We start from the raw sequence: 20121 nt of genomic DNA on the forward strand, positions 1-20121 counted from the left end.
GGGGGGGAAGAAAAGAGCGACGGGCGGCGTTGGCGGCGGCGGCTGATGGTGGCGGAGGCGGCGGCGGAGGTAACGGACCCGGAGCCGCGGCTCCCGCTTCCCAAAACGCCCTCAGGCCCGGCGAGGCCGCTGATTGGCTGGCTGGGGGGCGGGGGCGGGGCTTGCACCAGGAGCCCGGGCAAAGGGCGCGTGTTGCACGACGGCGCGTGTGCAAGGCCATTGCTGGGCCGGTACTGCAATTCCTCTTCGCAGCAATCATTGCATTTGCTTCAGTTGGTTTTGCAAAGTGGTGCATTGAGTTTGCTGTGCAACAGTTGGTTTTGGGTATATACTGTAAATAATATTGTTGTTGTCATTATTATTACTCTTGTTGTTGTCATTTTCATTGTTACCGTTCTTAGTTGGTTTGGTAGCGGTGCATTTGCTATGCAACAGTTGGTTTTGCTATGTTTTTATAATATGTTTTAACAAATATTTATTATCCTTATCATTGTAACTGTTATTATATTAGTACACGGCCCTGAGAGAAGCTCCTAGAATAGTGCATTTAGATTGGTTAGATTTGACTTGCAGCAATAATTGCATTTGCTTCAGTTGCTTTTGCAAAGTGGTGCATTGAGTTTGCGGTGCAACAGTTGTTTTGGGTCTGTAAATAATATTTATTATGGTTGTTGTCATTATTATTCCTATTGTTGTTGTCATTTTCATTGTTACCGTTCTTAGTTGGTTTGGTATCAGTGCATTTGCTATGCAACAGTCGGTTTTTATGCTTTTATAATATAATATGTATATATGGGGGGGCGGTATGCTTCCTCAAGGACCCTCCAGAGAGTCAAAAGGGGAAAGGAATAAACACGCACAAACAAAATATAAACTGTAGAATGCACGGGGGGAGAGGTTTTTGCCTCGTTCATTTTGCAGGTGGAAGGCTTGAATCGAGAATCCTGGGAACTGTAGTTTGAAGGTGCTGGGACTTGTAGCTCTGGGAGGTCAGCACCCTTGAGCTACAGTTCCCACGGGGAGCCACGACGTTTGGAGTGGTATAAAGAGTCCTTGTCTTATCGGAACGGTAGTTTTCCGAGGGCACAGACCTCCCAGAGCTACAGTTCCTTCCCTGCACCCTTGAACTACAGTTCCCACGGTAGTTCACGGGAGCTGAATCCTGGTAATTGTCGCTTGTAAAGGAAGCTGTGAGTCCTGGCACCCTTAAGCTGCAGTTCTGTTTATAAGAGTCATTTAAACTGCAATTAATCCAGAAGGCAGCAGCTAGACTGGGGACTGGGAGTGGCCGCCGGGACCACATAACACCGGTCCTGAGAGATCTGCATTGGCTCCCAGTACGTTTCCGAGCACAATTCAAAGTGTTGGTGCTGACCTTGAAAGCCCTAAATGGTCCAGTATACCTGAAGGAGCGTCTCCACCCCCGTTGTCCAGCCCGGACACCGGGGTCCATCTCCAAGGGCCTTCTGGCGGTTCCCTCCCTGCGAGAAGTGAGGTTACAGGGAACCAGGCAGAGGGCCTTCTCGGTGGTGGCGCCCTCCCTGTGGAATGCCCTCCCGTCAGATGTCAAGGAAATAAGCAGCTATCTTCTTTTTAAAAGACATCTGAAGGCAGCCCGGTTTAGGGAAGTTTTTAATATTTAATGCTGTATTGTTTTTGACACTTGATTGGAAGCCCCCCCCAGAGTGGCTGGGGAAACTCAGCCAGAAGGGCGGGGTATAAATAATAAAGTATTATATTATTATTATTATTATTATTATTATTATTATTATTATTAAGACACACGGCATGGGGTGGACCAATTTAAGAAGTCGGCCTAGCCTGCCTAAATCAATTTAAAATATAGCAAAAATAAAGTAGTCCTTTTAAAACAGATTTAACTGAAACGGCATTCCCTGATCATGCCGTTTTCTGGGAACGTGACCTTGGCTTTCGCAACCTCAGCAAGGGATGTTTTTCATTCATCTGAGATGGCAGGAAACTAGGATATCTCGCATAGACATTTCCTTTCCCTTTTTAAGCAGAAAAACAGTTGGTATGGGAAGACTATGCTTGGCAGCTAAATCGGCGAGTGGTTTACGCAGGGGTACAGGCCAGCGTCAGTGCGGGGCTGCCTTGGGATCATTGTGGACCCCCAGAAGTCTCCAGGTCTACCCTTCTTTTAAATCAGAACCAGTGAAGGCGGTGAAGGTCCTGTGTGAGTGTCTGGAGGCAGTTGGAGGATGGATGGCAGCCAACAGATTGAGGTTGAATCCTGACAAGACAGAAGTCCTGTTTTGAGGGGACAGGGGGCCGGCGGGTGTGGAGGTCTCCCTGGTCCTGAATGGGGTCACTGTGCCCCCGAAGGACCAGGGGCGCAGCCTGGGGGTCATTTTGGACTCACAGCTGTCCATGGAGGTGCAGGTCAGCTCTGTGTCGAGGGCAGCTCCCTCTGGTCCACAGGATGAGACCCTCCCTGCCCACAGACTGTCTGGCCAGAGTGGTGCATGCTCTGGTTATCTCCCGCTTGGACTACTGCAATGCGCTCTCCGTGGGGCTGCCTTTGAAGGTGACCAAGAAACTACAACTAATCCAGAATGCGGCAGCCAGACTGGGGACTGGGAGCGGCTGCCGAGACCACATAACACTGGTTCTGAAAGACCTACATTGGCTCCCAGGACGTTTCTGAGCACAATTCAAAGTGTTGGTGCTGACCTTTAAGGCCCTAAACGGCCTCGGTCCAGTATCCCTGAAGGAGCGTCTTTACCCCCATCGTTCTGCCCGGACACTGAGGTCCAGCGCCGAGGGCCTTCTGGCGGTTCCCTCACTGCGAGAAGCGACTTTACAGGGAACCAGGCAGAGGGCCTTCTCGGTGGTGGCACCCGCCCTGTGGAACGCCCTCCCATCAGATGTCAAAGAGAACAACAACTACTAGACTTTTAGAAGACATCTGAAGGCAGCCCTGTTTAGGGAAGCTTTTAATGTTTGATGTATTACAGTATTTTAATATTTTGTTGGAAGCTGCCCAGAGTGGCTGGGGAAGCCCAGCCAGATGGATGGGGTATAAAAAAATAATAATATTAATATTAATATTAATAATAATAATAATAATAATAATAATAATAATAAAATAATAATAATTATCTGAAATGTCCAGCCCACCGAATTCGTAGTGCAATAGCTGTGCAGCTGTCTTAAAGCAGCCTTCTCCTGTGTAGGGATCCCCAGAAGTTGGGGGTTGGCAAATTTGAGATACACTCCCTTACCGCATGGAAAAGATAGGGGGATCAATTGGTTTGGGAGAGCCATTCATTCCTAAGAGAAGGAAATACGACTTTGTAGATGAGAAACCTGTGTTGTCGTCATTCGTCCGTCCCTCCCATTGGAGGAATGCCTCTGTTTGAAATAATAGAATATTCTCTGTGGTTTGGGGTTTTTATGCTAGGATTCAGCCCTCCCACCCTCTAGCAGAGCTGCTCCTGTTTGCTTGGCAAAAAAATTAAAAATTAAAAAATGGCTGCTTCTGAGCAGAGATGGAGACATACACAAGCCTCTTTGTATTATTCTCCCTGGGTGCTTTTTGGAAAAAGGCGCTCAGGACAAAGGGGTCTTCTGTCTGCCCGGATGAAAGGAGGAGGCTGTGGCTGGCTTCCGCGGAGTGTGGCCGCGTTAACCCGCTGCGTATCGGAGCTTAAAGGAAAAGGGACCCCTGACCATTAGGTCCAGTCGTACAGCTTCCGGGTCATGCGGCCAGCAGGACTAAGCCGCTTCTGGCGAGCCAGAGCAGCGCACGGAAATGCCGTTTCCCTTCCCGCCGGAGCGGTACCTGTTTATCTCCTTGCACTGGTGTGCTTTTGAACTGCTAGGTTGGCAGGAGCAGGGACTGAGCAACGGGAGCTCACCCCGTTGCGGGGATTCGAACTGCTGACCTTCTGATCGGCAAGTCCTAGGCTCTGTGGTTTAACCCACAGCGCCACCCGTGTCCCATGTATCGGAGTTTACGGGTGGGCAAATTGGGGGGGGGACCCCAAGTGCTGCTGCCGCACCAATTTCTGTTCACATCCTGAAGCAAAGTTCTTAACCTGAAGCACTATTTCTGGGTTAGCGGAGTCTGTAACCTGAAGCGCAGGCAACCTCAAGCGTATGTAACCTGAGGTACCACTGTATTCGGTTCGGGGGTCAATGAAACACTGCTTTGCTGTTTTGCTTCTTTGCCGAGTTAACTTACTTTCCGTTTAGGGGGGCGTCCTCTGCCCCAAAGAAACGAGAAATGTTCTGCTGAGGCTCAGAATTGTTGTCTTTTCTCTCGTAGGGTCGACTCTGACTTGAAAACCGCCCCGTTGGAAACACCCGAAAAACAAAATGGCAGGTAACGAGATTCATGGGAACGGTTTTGAGCCTTCCGCCCTACCGGTCTGAAAAACAGTGTTTGATTTCAGGGGGTTGGAGTATATTATTCTTGCAACTCTGTGATTTTCAGGCCACTTCTGACACCCGTTGCGCTCCTGTGTGTTTTGAGAATTGTGCAAAAAGGCCTGCTGTTCACTGGGCTGAAATGTACACGTCTCCTACAGAATACAGTGGTGCCTTGGTTCTCAAACTTGATCCGTTAACGGACGTCCGTTCCAAAACCAAAGCGTTCCAAAACCAAGACGGGCTTTCCCATAGAAGGCCATGCAAAACGGATTGATCCGTCCCAGACTTTTAAAAACAACCCCTAAAACAGCCATTTAACATGAATTTTACCATCTAACGAGACCATTGATCCATAAAATGAAAGCAATCATCAATGTACTGTACTGTAAAATAAATAAGGCAGGATTGTAGATGATAAAAATAAAAATTATTATTATTTTCTTCCCTGCACTGATGATAGTCGTTGTTTAGATGGGAGGCTTTTATCCATTTCTGCACTCACATAATCAATCAATCAGTAGCTGAACTGGGTTCCACACAGTTGCAGAAACAAATTAACGAAAAAAAGCCTCAGAAACAAAAACGCAAAATAAATAGCAAAAACAAAACAGCCAAACTTAATCCGTTCCGGAAGTCTGTTCGACTTCCTAAACGTTTGACAACCGAGGCGCAAAAAAAGGCTGGCTGCAAGTTCAATTGGAAAAATGGAAAAACTCGCAGCGGAAGCCGTTCAGAAATGGAAGCAATTGCTCCGGGTTTTGGGTGTTTGAAAACCAAAACGTTGGGCTCCTGAAACGCTTGAGAAACCGGGGTACCTCTATACATAGTTTGTAATGGACAGCAGCAGTTTTCTGATGTCTCTCTGCTCTGGGTGAGTTGGCAAGTGCCAGAGTCCGGCTGCTAGCACTTAACGGGAATCACTAGCGAGGGCATGGATTTATAATAGTTGCCACTGGAGCTTACTGATATCTCTGACAGATGATAAGATAATAGGTAAAGGGACCCCTGACCATTAGGTCCAGTCGTGGCCGACTCTGGGGTTGCGGCGCTCATGTCGCTTTACTGGCCGAGGGAGCCGGCGTACAGCTTCCGGGTCATGTGGCCAGCAGGACTAAGCCGCTCCTGGCGAACCAGAGCAGCGCACGGAAACGCCGTTTACCTTCCCTCCGGAGCGGTACCTGTTTATCTACTTGCACTGGTGTGCTTTCGAACTGCTAGGTTGGCAGGAGCAGGGACCGAGCAACGGGAGCTCACCCCGTCATTGCGGGGATTCGAACCGCCGACCTTCTGATCGGCAAGTCCTAGGCTCTGTGGTTTAACCCACAGCGGCACCCACGTCCCTGTGAGGCTATAGACTCTCATTAATAATGCCTCTCATTTGGGGGGGGGGGCTGGGGCTGGAAGAGAGCTCAGCTTTTCCTTTCCTGCAGCTTCCTGCAACCTCACGGCGGAGGTTGTTAGTCTGATAAAATAGACTGGAAAGAGAAGCTGCTGAATTGCAACTTATTACCAAACTTAAAACCATGGAGAGACCTGGTCTGAACAAAGACCTTGGATTCTTATCTCATTATACATGACAAAGCCATTTTTCACCTTCTCACCCCTTGCTTTTTCCTGTAAGACCTATTGCAGTCGTCAAGAGTCGTCAACAGGCTCATCACAGCCATCTGCCAATCACCCATTCCCACCACCCTCCTGAGTAATACCCCTCCCCACCTTCCCACTATATAGAAGGGTCTGTTGACTTCTGTTTCAGTGTATCTGAAGAAGTGTGCATGCACACGGAAGCTCATACCTAGAACTAACTTAGTTGGTCTTTCAGGTGCTACTGGAAGGAATTTTTTGTTTAGCGCATAGAACGCTTTGAGAAGAGCTCTAATAAAGCATTGAAAGCTAGAATGGGGAGGCGCATAAGCTGGTGCCAAGAAATAAATTGGGAGCGTAAATCTTGCCTTCAGTTAGGGATTAGCCAGATTCACCATGTCTCCTCCATCTTGACTGGAACCGGTTCCGTAATGGAAAGCTTTTCCTATTTGTTGTGTTTTGGGGCATTTTTGAGCTGCTGGCTTAACCTTCCGGCGGCGAAAGCGCTGTTTCGCAAACCCCAAAACCTCTTTCCCCCACTTTGGTTTTTCTCGTTCTTTTCCCAGAGAAAGTCAACAACTTCCCTCCCCTTCCCAAATTCATCCCGCTGAAACCGTGCTTCTACCAGAACTTTGCCGACGAGATTCCCATTGATCATCAGACGCTGGTGAGACGGATCTATCACTTATGGATCTGTAAGTTTCACACCCGGGGGGGGCGGGAAATGACATTCAGGGTGGATAAAAATCAATGATTATTTTTTTTTAAGTAAATAAAAAAAATGGGATTTTTAAAGAATTTAAATCGGGGTTTTTAAAATGAAATGCTATTGAAGGGAAAATATTTCTAAAGGTAGTTTTCGATTAAAGTTACATGGCTTTTGTCTTCTGGGTTTCTGGGGGTTTTCCTGTTAATAATAATTTATAATAATAATAATTTATTATTTATACCCCGCCCATCTGGCTGAGTTTTCCCAGCCGCTCTGGGTGGCTTCTAATCAAGTGTTAAAAACAATACAGCATCAAATATTAAAAACTTCCCTAAACAGGGCAGCCTTAAGATGTCTTTTAAAGAGAAGATAGCTGCTTATTTCCTTCACATCTGAAGGGGAGGGGCGCCACCACCAAGAAGGCCGTCTGTTGTTATTCTGTCTCTCGCAGCTGCAATAAACCTGCCGTTAAAATTAGGGACTGGTCATTTCTTCGTCAGAGGGCAAACGGGCAAATTTAGCAGGGGATCAAATACTTTCCCGCCCCCCTCACTGTATTTTAAAAAAATGCGAAGTCAGAGAGAAAATCAGGAAACTCATTAGTCGAGGTTGACAGAAGCCCTAGGCTGTGATAGCCAAAGGTTTGTTATGTTGTATAAGATGGGGTGTTATGTTTGGAAAACATGTGCAAAAACCTATAAAAATTATAGATATACAGTGGTACCTCGGGTTAAGTACTTAATTCGTTCCGGAGGTCCGTTCTTAACCTGAAACTGTTCTTAACCTGAAGCACCACTTGAGCTCATGGGGCCTCCCGCTGCTGCCACTGCACGATTTCTGTTCTCATCCTGAAGCAAAGTTCTTAACCTGAAGCACTATTTCTGGGTTAGCGGAGTCTGTAACCTGAAGCGTATGTAACCCGAGCTACCACCGTATATAAAATAGAAAAAGGAATTTGCAGCTGTGTCCCGTAAGGGGATCGAACCCGCAACCGTGGCGTTAAATCAGCACCACGCCCTACCCAACTGAGCTATCCAAACCCGTTTCTGTTGCCTTAAGACATTTCTTTTCTTTCCATTTTTCTCTCTCTCTCCCATCTTCCACAGTCTATTGCATCACCTTGGGTGTCAATCTTATCGCCTGCCTGGCCTGGTGGATCGCCGGCGGTTCCGGGGCCAACTTCGGCTTGGCGCTCCTCTGGCTCCTCGCTTTCAGCCCCTGTGGTTACGTCTGCTGGTTCCGGCCGGTCTACAAAGCCTTTCGGTAAACGGCCTGCCCACCTGCATTTATCCCCCCCAAAAAATCTCCAGGACTGATGTTGCTAAGAGCCCTGTGGACGGGCTCCTTTTCCTTGTTTTTTTTAAAAAACCTCTCTGCAAGGAGAAATCTAGTCCATCAAGAAACTGGCACCCCAAGTGCTACCTTTCTCCTTGCGGTGTTCAGAAGCGGCATCTTGCCTTATGAAACCACAATAAAACACCGAACTTTAAATAATAATATTTATGATTCTTTTATATTATTTATACCCCGCCCATCCGGCTAGGATGTAGCCCTTCTGAACTGCCGGAGAGAACGTTTACCGTATTTTTCGCTCTATACGACGCACCAGACCACAAGACGCACCTAGTTTTTGGAGGAGGAAAACGAGAAAAAAAATATTCTGAATCTCAGCAGCCAGAACAGCAAGCGGGATCACTGCGCAGCAAAAGCAGCAATCCCTCTTGCTGTTCTGGCTTCTGGGATAGCTGCGCAGCCTGCATTCGCTCCATAAGACGCACACACATTTCCCCTTACTTTTTAGGAAGGAAAAAGTGAGTCTTATAGAGCAAAAAATACGGTAATTTTTAAATTTCTGTCTATTTGCATTTCTATTGCATTTCAAAATTCTTACATATTTTTTTGGGGGGGGGACGTAGGACTTCCCTTCCTCTCTTTCCTCTTATTTTCCCCTTCCCAAACCTTTCTCTTCTCTCCTGATTTCTTAATTCTAACTTAAAACACCGCTGAACTAAACTCGCAGCCTAATAAACCGATTATTAGCTGGCTTCCGTTCTTATTTTTTGTTATATCCAACAAATTGTGAAGTCACAATAAAACATCAAGTTTTTAACAACAACAACAGCAGCAGCAAATTTTTATTATTTATACCCCACCCAACAACAACAAATTTTATTTTTTATACCCCACCCATCTGGCTGGGCTTCCCCCGCCACTCTGGGCTGGGGACTATTAAAACAGACTATTAAAAATACTATAAAACCTCCCACATTAAAAACTTCTCTAAACAGGGCTGCCTTCAGATGTCTTCTAAAAGTCCAATCGTTATCTCCTTGACATCTGGCGGGAAGGCGTTCCACAGGACGGGTGCCACCACCGAGAAGGCCCTCTCTCTCTCTCTGCAGTGTTTTCATCCGTTTGAGGACTCCTGGCCTCCGCTGAATCCTCTCTCTTTCCCATTTCCTCCCACAGGTCAGACAGCTCTTTTAACTTCATGGCTTTCTTCTTTGTCTTCGGAGCCCAGTTCGTCCTGACCGTCATTCAAGCCGTCGGCATCGGCGGCTGGGGAGCGTGGTAAGTTTATTCGTTTCTGAAAAGATTGAGGCTACGCAGCCATACTTTGGAAGTCGGGCGGGCGAGTTCCCGGATATTTTGGCGCCCAGACGTCACAAACCCGGAAGTTTGCGAACCATTTTTGGGAGCCGAACGTCCGGTGCGGCTTCCGATTGGCTGCTGGAGCTTCCTGCAACCAATCGGAAGCCCCGCGGGATGTTTCGGTTCCAAAGAACGTTCACAAACTGGAACACTTACTTCCGGTTTGCGCTGTTCGGGAGCCAAAATGTCCGAGTACAGTGGTGCCTCGCAAGACGAAATTAATCCGTCCCGCGAGTCTCTTCGTCTAGCGGTTTTTTCGTCTTGCGAAGCAAGCCCATTGACGGCTTAGCGGATTAGCGCTATTAGCGTCTTAGCGGATAAGCAGATAAGCGGCTTAGCGCCTTAGAAAAAGGGGGGGGGAGGAAAAAAACCCCGCAGGAACTCGCAATACATTTTCGTCTTGCGAAGCAAGCCCATAGGGAAATTTGTTTTGCGAAGCACCTCCAAAACGGAAAACCCTTTTGACTAGCGGGTTTTCCGTCTTGCGAGGCATTCGTCTTGCGGGACACCACTGTACCAAGGCGTTCGGAATCCAAGGTACTCAAATCTTCAGAACCCAACTCCTGTGTGCTCTGGTTCTCACAAGATCTCCCAGGGCCGCACGAATCCCTGCGAGATCTCTCACAGGAGCACCCCAGACCCGTCGAGAGAAAGAGGGCCTCGATTCCCCAAGAAAGGTCCTCTCTTCGCGTCACGTGGAAATTGTGGGATTCCGGCTGGCCGGACTTGGACAGTGCCCAGTTGAAAATCAATGTGTTTGCAAGTGGACATTTCCTGATCGATCTTCATATGTGCGGTGGAAACATAATAATAGTAATAATAATAATAATAATAATAATAATAATATATTTATACCCCACCCATCTGGCTGAGATTCCCCAGGCACTCTGGGCAGATCCCAATCAAGTGTTAAAAACAATACAGCATTAAAGATTAAAAACTTTCCTAAACAGGGCTGCCTTCAGGTGTCTTTTACAAATAAGATAGCTGCTTATTTCCTTGACATCTGAGGGGAGGGCATTCCACAGGGCAGGCGCCACCACCGAGAAGGCCCTCTGCCTGGTTCCCTGTAGCCTCACTTCTCGCAGGGAGGGAACCGCCAGAAGGCCCTTGGGAGATGACCCAGGTGTCCGGGCTGAACGATGGGGGTGGAGACGCTCCTTCAGGTCTACTGGGCCATTTAGGGCTTTCAAGGTCAGCACCAACACTTTGAATTGTGCTCGGAAACATACTGGGAGCCAATGCAGATCTCTCAGGACCGGTGTTATGTGGTCCCGGCGGCCCCTCCCAGTCCCAGTCTGGCTGCCACATTCTGGAACATCTTAAGGAGCTGTCCTTCTGGGTTAGGCGAGAGAGTCCCATAGATCAGCTCACTCTCTGTGTCGTCGTCTTAACACATCACAAATAATACTCCCTCCAAGACGAGAAAGAATATCTCACGGCTTACGATGGGCCTCTAGCCTGGAGCAAGCCTTGTTGAGCCTGACAGGGGCTGTAGGACAGACAGACGGACGCCCAAGCAGGTTTGGGCAAGGATAGGATTTGCGCCACTTAGTGATTTGCAAATGGCACCAGTTTGATGTCCTAAGACTCCCGCTCTTCTTGCTGAAAATTAGAGCCAGGAAGCTTTTATGAGAAGGTCTGCCCCGTTTTTCGCATCATTTTCGGGAGCCTCCGCTCATGCAAATGGTTGTGAGAGGAGGAGAAAGAAGCCTTTGATTACTATTATTTTATTTTTTTGTTATGTGCCCAAGAATGGCGTTGCCCGTTCTCGATCTCTGCCATTCCTTTGAGGCCGCAGCGGTGAGGGAGAACTTAAGATACGTTGTGGGGGAAGTGCGAAAAACGGAGGAAGTCCCCGCAGGCGGAAAACCAGAATCTCTCTCTGTGCTCAATTTCTGCATGCAGGGATTTGTTTCGGGGCAACCAGGGGAAACACTGAATTGTTGACTCCAGCGGCAAAAGAGGGTGCTTTTCTTGGAGATCTCGATCGGTTGAGGGCTTTGGAACGTTTTGGGGCTTTGTGTGATTTTTTTGATGCTTCCCTGTTACTCAATCCCATCCCAAACGCCAACCTTCCTGAGCTAGACCCCACCTTTGGCCTTGCCCCAGGGAACTGCTGAAAAGCAGAGCCAGGAAGCTTTTATGAGAAAGTCTGTGCCAGAATGCAAGCTTCCCCATTCAGCAATGACCGGGTGCCATTTTCTTCTCTTCCAGCGGTTGGCTTGCGGCCGTGACGTTCTTTGGCACGAGCGTCGGCGCTGCCGTGATCATGCTTATCCCGGCGATCATGTTCACGTTTTCGGCACTGGTCATGCTGGTCTGCCTTCTGCGGGTAAGCGGGGTTTCGTTTAAATTTCTATTACGGAAACGGTCGTTTTTCTCCTTCCAATAAAGCACAGCAGAAAAGTTTCCCAAATGTAAACAGTTAACTTGTTAAACCTCACAATCATTTCATTACGTATTTCTGGTAAAGGGACCCCTGACCGTTAGGTCCAGTCGTGGCCGACTCTGGGGTTGCGGCGCTCATCTCGCTTTACTGGCCGAGGGAGCCGGCGTACAGCTTCCGGGTCATGTGGCCAGCAGGACTAAGCCGCTTCTGGCGAACCAGAGCAGCGCACGGAAACACCGTTTACCTTCCCGCTGGAGCGGTACCTATTTATCTACTTGCACTTGGACGTGCTTTCGAACTGCTAGGTTGGCAGGAGCAGGGACCGAGCAACGGGAGCTCACCCCGTCATTGCGGGGATTCGAACCGCCGACCTTCTGATCGGCAAGCCCTTGGCTCCGTGGTTTAACCCACAGTGCCACCCGCGTCCCACGTATTTCTAGTAATACCACCAAATCAGCAATTTTTTATAGAGTTGTGAAAACTGCTCTGAAAGTATATCATTCCAAAAATGAAACCTTCACCTGGTTGTAAATGTGAAGATTTATACCAGCAAGGACGAGTCTTTCTGTAAAAATATATATGATTTAATTCAAGTCTTACCGACTAGAGTCTGACTGCGGTTGGGGCATGCTTAAAAGGGTGTGTGTGCCAGAGCTGTCAACTTTCCCCTTTTCTTGTGAGGAATCCTATTCGGAATAAGGGTAAAGGTAAAGAGACCCCTGACCATTAGGTCCAATGGTGGCAGACTCTGGGGTTGTGGCACTCATCTCGCTTTACTGGCTGAGGGAGCCAGCGTACAGCTTCCGGGTCATGTGGCCAGCAGGACTAAGCCGCTTCTGGCGAACCAGAGCAGCGCACGGAAACGCCGTTTACCTTCCCGCCGGAGTGGTACCTATTTATCTACTTGCACTTTGACGTGCTTTTGAACTGCTAGGTTGGCAGGAGCAGGGACCGAGAAACAGGAGCTCACCCCGTCATTGCAGGGATTTGAACCGCCGACCTTCTGATCGGCAAGCCCTAGGCTCTGTGGTTTAACCCACAGCACCACTATTTCCCTTAAAAAAGGGAAAACGTTGACAGCTATGGTGTGTGCTTGCGCGTGCCCTATTTTTAACTGGTAGCGGGGAATATTCCATAGTTCTCGGCACTTCCCGGAAGCGCTATCCGCGGGGTTTTGAGTGCGAGGTGCTCCCGTTTTGACCCGCCTTTTAAACTCCCCTCCCTCTCCGAAACCAGGTCCACCGGCTTTACCGCGGCGGCGGCGGAAGCTTCCAGAAAGCTCAGGACGAGTGGCAGACGGGGTCGTGGCGGGACCCCCCGAGCCGGGAAGCTCAGTTCAGCAACTTCTCTGGGAACAGTCTCCCTGAGTACCCGACCGTCCCCAACTACCCTCCCGGAGGCAGGTGGCCGTGAGTTCGAAACCAGCTTCCGTCAGACTTGCGCCCGGATGGTTTGTTTTTTCGGATCGCTGTGCAAATTTTTATTTTTGCAGATTTTTTAAAAATTCTGGGTGGAAGACTAACACGCTTGACGTTCATCTTCTTTTCCCTGGTTTTTTCCCCCTGTCTCTCTCCCTTTTTGGTTCAAATCATCTGAATGTTCTCCTTGCAATTTTGGCGACCGCAGAAGAACTTGGAGGAGTTTGCTGGTTTGCAACTGCAGGAAGCGTGGCTGTTGCCAACGTCTGACTAGTTTCCCTTGAGGGATGTGAGCTGCCATTTCTATTCCTCTATTCTCCCTGTGTCCATTCTCACTTTTTTGCCAATGGATGAATGACACAGGCCCAGGGGAAAAAAAGTCACATCCTTAAACCTTCCTAAAATCTGCCTTCGTGGTCATGCAAATAGTTGTGAGAGGAGGAGAAAGAAGCCTTTGATGATTATTGTTTTATTTTTTTGTTACGTGCCCAAGAACGGCGTTGCCCGTTCTCGATCTCTGCCATTCCTTTGAGGCCGCAGCGGTGAGCGAGAACTCCAGATACGTTGTGGGGGAAGCGCGAAAAACGGAGGAAGTCCCCGCAGGCGGAAAACCAGAATCTCTCTCTGTGCTCAATTTCTGCATGCAGGGATTTGTTTCGGGGTGCCCGAGTTAAATGCTGAAATGTTGACTCCAGGGGGGAAAGAGGGTGCTTTAGTTTTGATTGGTTGAGGACTTCGCGGCTGTGTGTGTTTTTTCGATGCTTCCCTGCTACTCGTTCCCGTCCCAAACGCCAATTTACCTGAGCTAGACGAGGAAGACCTTGCGTTTGGCCTGGGAACCCCAAAACGATAGTGGGCTTCTCTCTTCGGTACTGGCGGATCGCATCCCAGCAGATTTCAACCCAGCAAAGCTTCGCCTTCCGAGTTTCAGCTTCAGAGCTGAATCGGGCCCATGGCCGCCAACTGTGACCCCCTAGACACCCACGCTATAAGCAGGTGAGCTGGGCCCGCCCCACAAATCCTGAACAGCACTTACTCTTCTTCCACCCAAATATCACAGCAGCCTTGATCCCCACAGGACTGGGTGATGGAGCCTATGGGGGGGGGGGCCTTCTCCTGCCTTTACTCCCTCTTGGAAACCCACCCGGCTTTTGGCTTCGACTCCCAGCATAACCCAGATAGAACTGGACCCCTCGGTCGAAAATTTCATTTTGGAACCAGCAAACGCTGTATGTCACCCCAGAATTTTGCTTTCCTTTATTCCCCCGTCCGCACTGTCCATTAAAAACGCCATGGGACCGCTTCAAACCTCCATGCCTTTCCCCCTCCACCCCCGCCAAAGAATCCCGGGAGTTATAGTTTGCGGAGGGCGCCGGGGGTTGATTGCAGGCGCCTTGCGTTCTCTTTGTGGAGCTACAGTTTGCCAGTTAGCGCCTCTTGGAGGTGGGTTTTGGGAACGGTAGTTGGGTGCGGGGGGGTACAGGAACCCCCGAACAATTCCCGGCGCCCTTCGCGAACTATAACTCCCAGGATTACTTTCGGGGAAGCCACGAACTGTTTATGAATTGGCATTGTCGTGCTTTAAGTGTGCGGTGCACGCATGCTGTTTTTATTTTTTGCAAACAGTTGCATTGTGTTGTTGTTTTTTTTTGGGGGGGGGCTCATCTTCACCTCCCCAGGCCTTGCCAGAATCAAAACGCGCCCGTTCGTTTCCTTGTCTTGCCTTAGCTATTCTGCACCCCCCCCTTGAGGAGCGGAATTAGGATGCATTAACCAGGAACTTTCCTGGGGGGTACGTGGGTTTCTCAAAACACCCAGAGCGATTGGGGGGGGGTGTGGCTGGGTGGAAACTACGAATGTGAAAACTATTTTTACGGGATGGAGCAGGAACTGCGGCAGGGCTAAAAAGCAGGGTGGTCTTTTAGGCCCCCTAAACATTCAAAGCGGTATCGTGGCCCCTTTAAGCAGTCCTGGCTTCTCCTAAAAACTCCCGGGAACTGTAGTTTTCCCAGGGGCGCCCAGCGTGCTCAGGAGACCCCGATTCCCTCCAGTCCCCAGCGAGTTCCCTAGGCAAGATAATTAAACCGCCCAGCGAGTGGACTAGGGCTTGCCTAACAACACCCTGGGGAGAACTATAATTCCCAAGATGCCTTGGTTTCGGGGGGGGGGGACTGTTTAGAGCAGTTTGAGACTGCCTTAAAGTTCCAGTGCAGACTTTAGCGTTGGGGTCAGTGGTCTTTTAACGACATGTGCCTTACCGGATTGCAAAAAAATTCCCTTCGTAACTTGATTTTGCTCTTATTTTCCTTGCTACGGGGTGTGTGGTTTTGTTTACACCTGAGGAGGGGGGCGTTCCTCCCCTTCTTACTCGAAAGGACCAACCGCGAAATCTTGCACCGGGCAACCCGAAAATCGCGGGGGTCCGAAAACCTCCTTACGGGGTGGCGACCCTCAACTCAAGAGTCCGCAAACCCAGCCTGTTTTGCACTGGGGGCAAGGAACCTGGCTGCCCCCCTCCCCACCCCAGATAAGGATGGGATCCATTTTTGACCGTGGGGCCAGGGCGGCAGTCGTCGCCCCCCCAACATCGCCTCTCTCCTAAATAGAGACGTTCCTACATATCTTGCCAACAGAGCCATTCCTCTCGCATACTACAAAATGCTTTTGGGGGATGTGGAGAGCCCCCCAGATTCAGACCCCTTAAGGTGTGTCGTCCGTCCGTCCCCCTACCTGCATTCCAAGCCCGGCCACACTTTCCTCAAATCAGCCTTTCTCAACATCCCCAGGTGTTGAACTACAACTCCCATCACCCCTAGCTAGCAAGGCCAGCGCTCAGGGACGATGGGAGTTGTAGTCCAACAACATCTGGGGTCCCACAGCTTGAGAACCGCTCGGACGTCACCTGCAATACCCTAAAGCTGGCACCCCCAACCTGCGGCCCTCCAGATGTTTTGGGCAACATCAGAACCGCTGCCTTAAATCAACACCTGCAATTATTACGATTATTTTGCAGCTCCACTCCTCCAAAAAATGCCAAAGGCCGGCCGTTTCGAACCCCCCTGGCAGGAACAGTACTATGTTGCTTTCTCCTGAACCCCTTTCTCATATAGGGTGTTATTGGGGGGGGGTCGAAAGAGCATCCGGGTATTTATAAGACGCCTGTGGAATTGGCGGGGCCCCACCTCCCTGAGTTGGCAGCAAAGTGTCTGGATCGTGGCCCTTCGGAGCCCCCCCAGTCAGGGAGGGGGGAGCGATTTGCAAATAGGGGTGCTGAGCGACCTATGAGCTGTAAGCAGCGGGTTCGAATCCTGCTTGGTTGCAGAATTATGTTTTTAAAAACCCCACATCGCTTTCCCATCTCACGGCTCCAGTGTAAAGCCAAGTTTCTGGACTCCCCTGTTTCATTTTGGGGGAGATGTGTCCCCCCATTTATACGAAACAAACCTAGCAAACTCCTTAGAAGGAGAGACTTGGATTTTTTTTGGGGGGGGGGGTCCGCGTTCCGCACACCAAGGGTGTTGTGGTTGTGTGTGTGGTTTCTTACGTTAACAAGCCAAGGCGGCAAACGTTCGCCAAATACTTCCTAGAAATCTAGGAGGAAGACCTACAAAACTGGCCTGTGTTTTCTTCGTTCCTGCACCCTTTTCTCTTGACCCCAGGGAATCCTGGGAATTGTAGTCTATTTGATGCCATGCCCCCCACGTTCAAGATCTCTGTCTCTCCCCCAAAACGAAAAAAAAAAAACCCTTGCTTTTTCCTAGCATCGCAGATCCACCTTCGGAGCCACATGCGATCTGTTTTTCTTAAATCTCAAAAACTGGATCTCCACGCAGAGTGTACAGTCTTAATATAACCTACCGATAACTCTCTTTTTGTTGTTGTTTAATAAACAGGAAAATATGTTTGTAACACCATGTTTACACAAGGGAACTAACCGATGCCTTTCTTTGGAGGGGCGGGTAAGTGAGGGTGGGTTTTCAACTCTGCCAACTCTATCCGTCACGTTGATTTTTTATTTTGCATCGCGGAATGATCTCGTGGGACGATTTTTGGTGACTTTAAAAATAAAAACGGAATTAAAAGTTTGCCTACTGGAAAGGAAGAGCCTCTGTGTGTTTTGTGCGATGATTAAATGGACGGGAAATTCAGGGAGGGTCCTGCAGCAGGATCAGGCCCAAGGGGGCTCATCTGGTTCAGCATCCTCACAATGGGCAACGAAGATGACCGTACGCTTCCCGCAGACTGTCTGGCCAGAGTGGTGCATGCTCTGGTTATCTCCTGCTTGGACTACTGCCATGCGCTCTACGTGGGGCTACCTTTGAAGGTGACCCGGAAACTACAACTAATCCAGAATGCGGCAGCCAGACTGGGGACTGGGAGCGGCCGCCGAGACCACATAACACCAGTCCTGAAAGACCTACACTGGCTCCCAGGATGTTTCTGAGCACAATTCAAAGTGTTGATGCTGACCTTGAAAGGTAGCCCCACGGAGAGCACATGACAGTAGTCCAAGCGGGAGATAACCAATTCTGAGCACAATTGAAAATGTTCGGGCTGACCTTTAAAGCCCTAAACGGCCTCGGTCCTGTATCCCTGAAGGAGCGTCTCCACCCCCATCGTTCTGCCCGGACACTGAGGTTCAGCTCCGAGGGCCTTCTGGCGGTTCCCTCCCTGCGAGAAGTGAGGTTACAGGGAACCAGCCGGAGGGCCTTTTCGGTGGTGGCGCCCGCCCTGTGGAACGCCCTCATGTCAGATGTCAAAGAGAACAACAACTATCTGACTTTTAGAAGACATCTGAAGGCGGCCCTGTTTAGGGAAGCTTTTCATGTTTGATGCATTACTGTATTTTAATATTTTGTTGGAAGCCCAGAGTTGGGGAAGCCCAGCCAGATGGGTGGGGTATAAATAATAAATTATTATTATTATTACCAGAGCATGCACCACTCTGGAGAGACAGTCTGCGGGCAGCGAGGGTCTCATCCTGCATCCCAGATGGAGCTGCCCTGGACACAGAATTGACCTACACCTCCATGGACAGCTGTGAGTCCAAAATAACTCCCAGGCTGTGCACCTGTTCCTTTGGGGGCACAGTGACCCCAGCCCTCCTTGAGCATCTTGGTTGCCCTCCTCTACACGTTCCAGCTTGCAGATATCCTTCTTAAATTGTGGTGCCCAGAACTGGACACAGTATTCCAGGCGTGGTCTGACCCAGGCCGAGAATCAATTGGGACTATGACTTCCCTAGAATAGGGTTACCAGACGTTCCTGGGGACAGTCCCCGGATTTGCAAATCTGTCCCTGGACAAATTCCATCCCCGGAATGTCCCCAGATTTGCAAATCTGTCCCCGGGAAACATGGGAGCCTCAGCAGCCCGGAGCCAGCCTGGTAGCGCAGTTGGCTATGGCTGGCTTCAGGAGCTGCTCACTGCCATGACGCCCGTCATTTTTCCTCGCCGGAAGTCCCCATGCGATGTGTCTTGTGCGATCTCCTGCCCCCTTCTCCCTTTGTTTTGACTGATCGGGAGAGTCGCGGGTGGGCAGCCGTTGCCGAGTTTTTTGTTTCACAGGGTGCGAAAGAAGGGCTTTGCACCTTTATACAATATGCATGTGTGCTTGGGCCCAGCGTCTTTTGCCTCGCCGTTCCCACTACTGACTCCCTGTTGCTACTCAGCTTCAGAAAAAGGAAAAAAAGTCCCCGGATTCATTGAAAAAAATCTGGTAACCATAGCCTAGGATGTTGTTGTTGTTTAGTCGTGTCCGCCTCTTCGTGACCCCCTGGACCAGAGCACGCCAGGCCCTCCTGTCTTCCACTGCCTCCCGCAGTTGGGTCAAACTTCAAGAACACTGTCCCACCAACTTGTCCTCCGTCCTCCCCTTCTCCTTGCGCCCTCCATCTTTCCCAACATCAGGGTCTTTTCCAGGGAGTCTTCTCTTCTCATGAGGTGGCCAAAGTCTTGGAGCCTCAGCTTCAGGATCTGTCCTTCCAGTGATCACTCAGGGCTGATTTCCTTAAGGATGGAGAGGTTGGATCTTCTTGCAGTCCATGGGACTCTCAAGAGTCTCCTCCAGCACCAGAATTCAAAAGCATCCATTCTTCGGCGATCAGCCTTCTTTATGGTCCAGCTCTCACTTCCATACATCACTACTGGGAAAACCAGAGCTTGAACTATACAAACTATATGGACCTTTGTTGGCAAGGTGATGTCTCTGCTTTTTAAGACGCTGTCCAGGTTTGTCATTGCTTTCCTCCCAAGAAGCAGGCATCTTTTAATTTCGTGGCTGCTGTCACCATCTGCAGTGATCATGGAGCCCAAGAAAGTCAAATCTCTCATAGCCTAGAATAGTGGGAGGGAAAGATCAACATTTTGATCTGCAGAACATTTAAGTCTTCTGCCCTGCTCTCGTTTCCAAAAACACCCCTATCCTAGAATGCTGCGTTCCTAATCACCGACACATTTTTCTAACACGGCTCCACGCAGGCCTTCCGAAGCTCTGCTGCAAAACTTCTCTTTCCAGGCCACAGAGAGATAAAACTTTTTATCTCTCTCTTTCCAGGCCCGGAGAGCAAAAAAGGAGCGTTGTCCTGGGCTGACCTGCTGAGATTCAGCTGGACACAGCTGGCCCAAAAGATCTCGTTTCCTCCATGCCTCCCTGGCTGCCAGCAGCTGCTGCCTGCATTTTGCAGCAGGGTGGCAGACGAAAACAGCGGCTTTCTCCAACCGAAGTGAGAAACTTCCTTTCCGTTCGCCGCGCCATGAGAGAAGCCGTCTCCTTGCCACCAAACGTTCCCCCCCCAATACACACACACACACAAAGAGGCCAGAGAGACAGCTGTGAACTCTACGAAGCGATGTTTTCCCCGACCCTGTGCTTGGGGGCTCTGGCTTTCCCCATCAGTTGTCAGGAGGAAAGCAAGCAGAATTTGTGCGCCTATTTGCAGACCGGCAGCTTTAAAAAACCAGGGAGCCTGC

At 49.6% G+C, this 20121-nt stretch overlaps 1 protein-coding gene across 1 annotated transcript; it reads left to right on the plus strand.

Moving 5' to 3' along the window:
* SCAMP4 (secretory carrier membrane protein 4) lies at positions 1-13222 on the plus strand. The gene is made up of 7 exons (XM_081846459.1): positions 1-69; positions 4292-4348; positions 6546-6674; positions 7795-7951; positions 9158-9259; positions 11558-11675; positions 12969-13222. The coding sequence occupies exons 2-7, from the start codon at positions 4342-4344 to the stop codon at positions 13143-13145; spliced, it is 690 nt and encodes a 229-aa protein (XP_081702585.1). The 5' UTR covers positions 1-69; positions 4292-4341; the 3' UTR covers positions 13146-13222.
* The last annotated feature ends 6899 nt before the right edge of the window (positions 13223-20121 follow it).

This window comes from Podarcis erhardii (genome assembly GCF_964252035.2).
Source record: "Podarcis erhardii genome assembly, chromosome: 18".
Taxonomy (NCBI): Eukaryota; Metazoa; Chordata; class Lepidosauria; order Squamata; family Lacertidae; genus Podarcis; species Podarcis erhardii.

Coding starts and splice junctions, on each gene's coding strand:
- SCAMP4 (XM_081846459.1), top strand. Junction 7,952..9,157: donor CCGGTCTACAAAGCCTTTCG/GTAAACGGCCTG, acceptor TTCCTCCCACAG/GTCAGACAGCTCTTTTAACT. Junction 9,260..11,557: donor ATCGGCGGCTGGGGAGCGTG/GTAAGTTTATTC, acceptor CTTCTCTTCCAG/CGGTTGGCTTGCGGCCGTGA.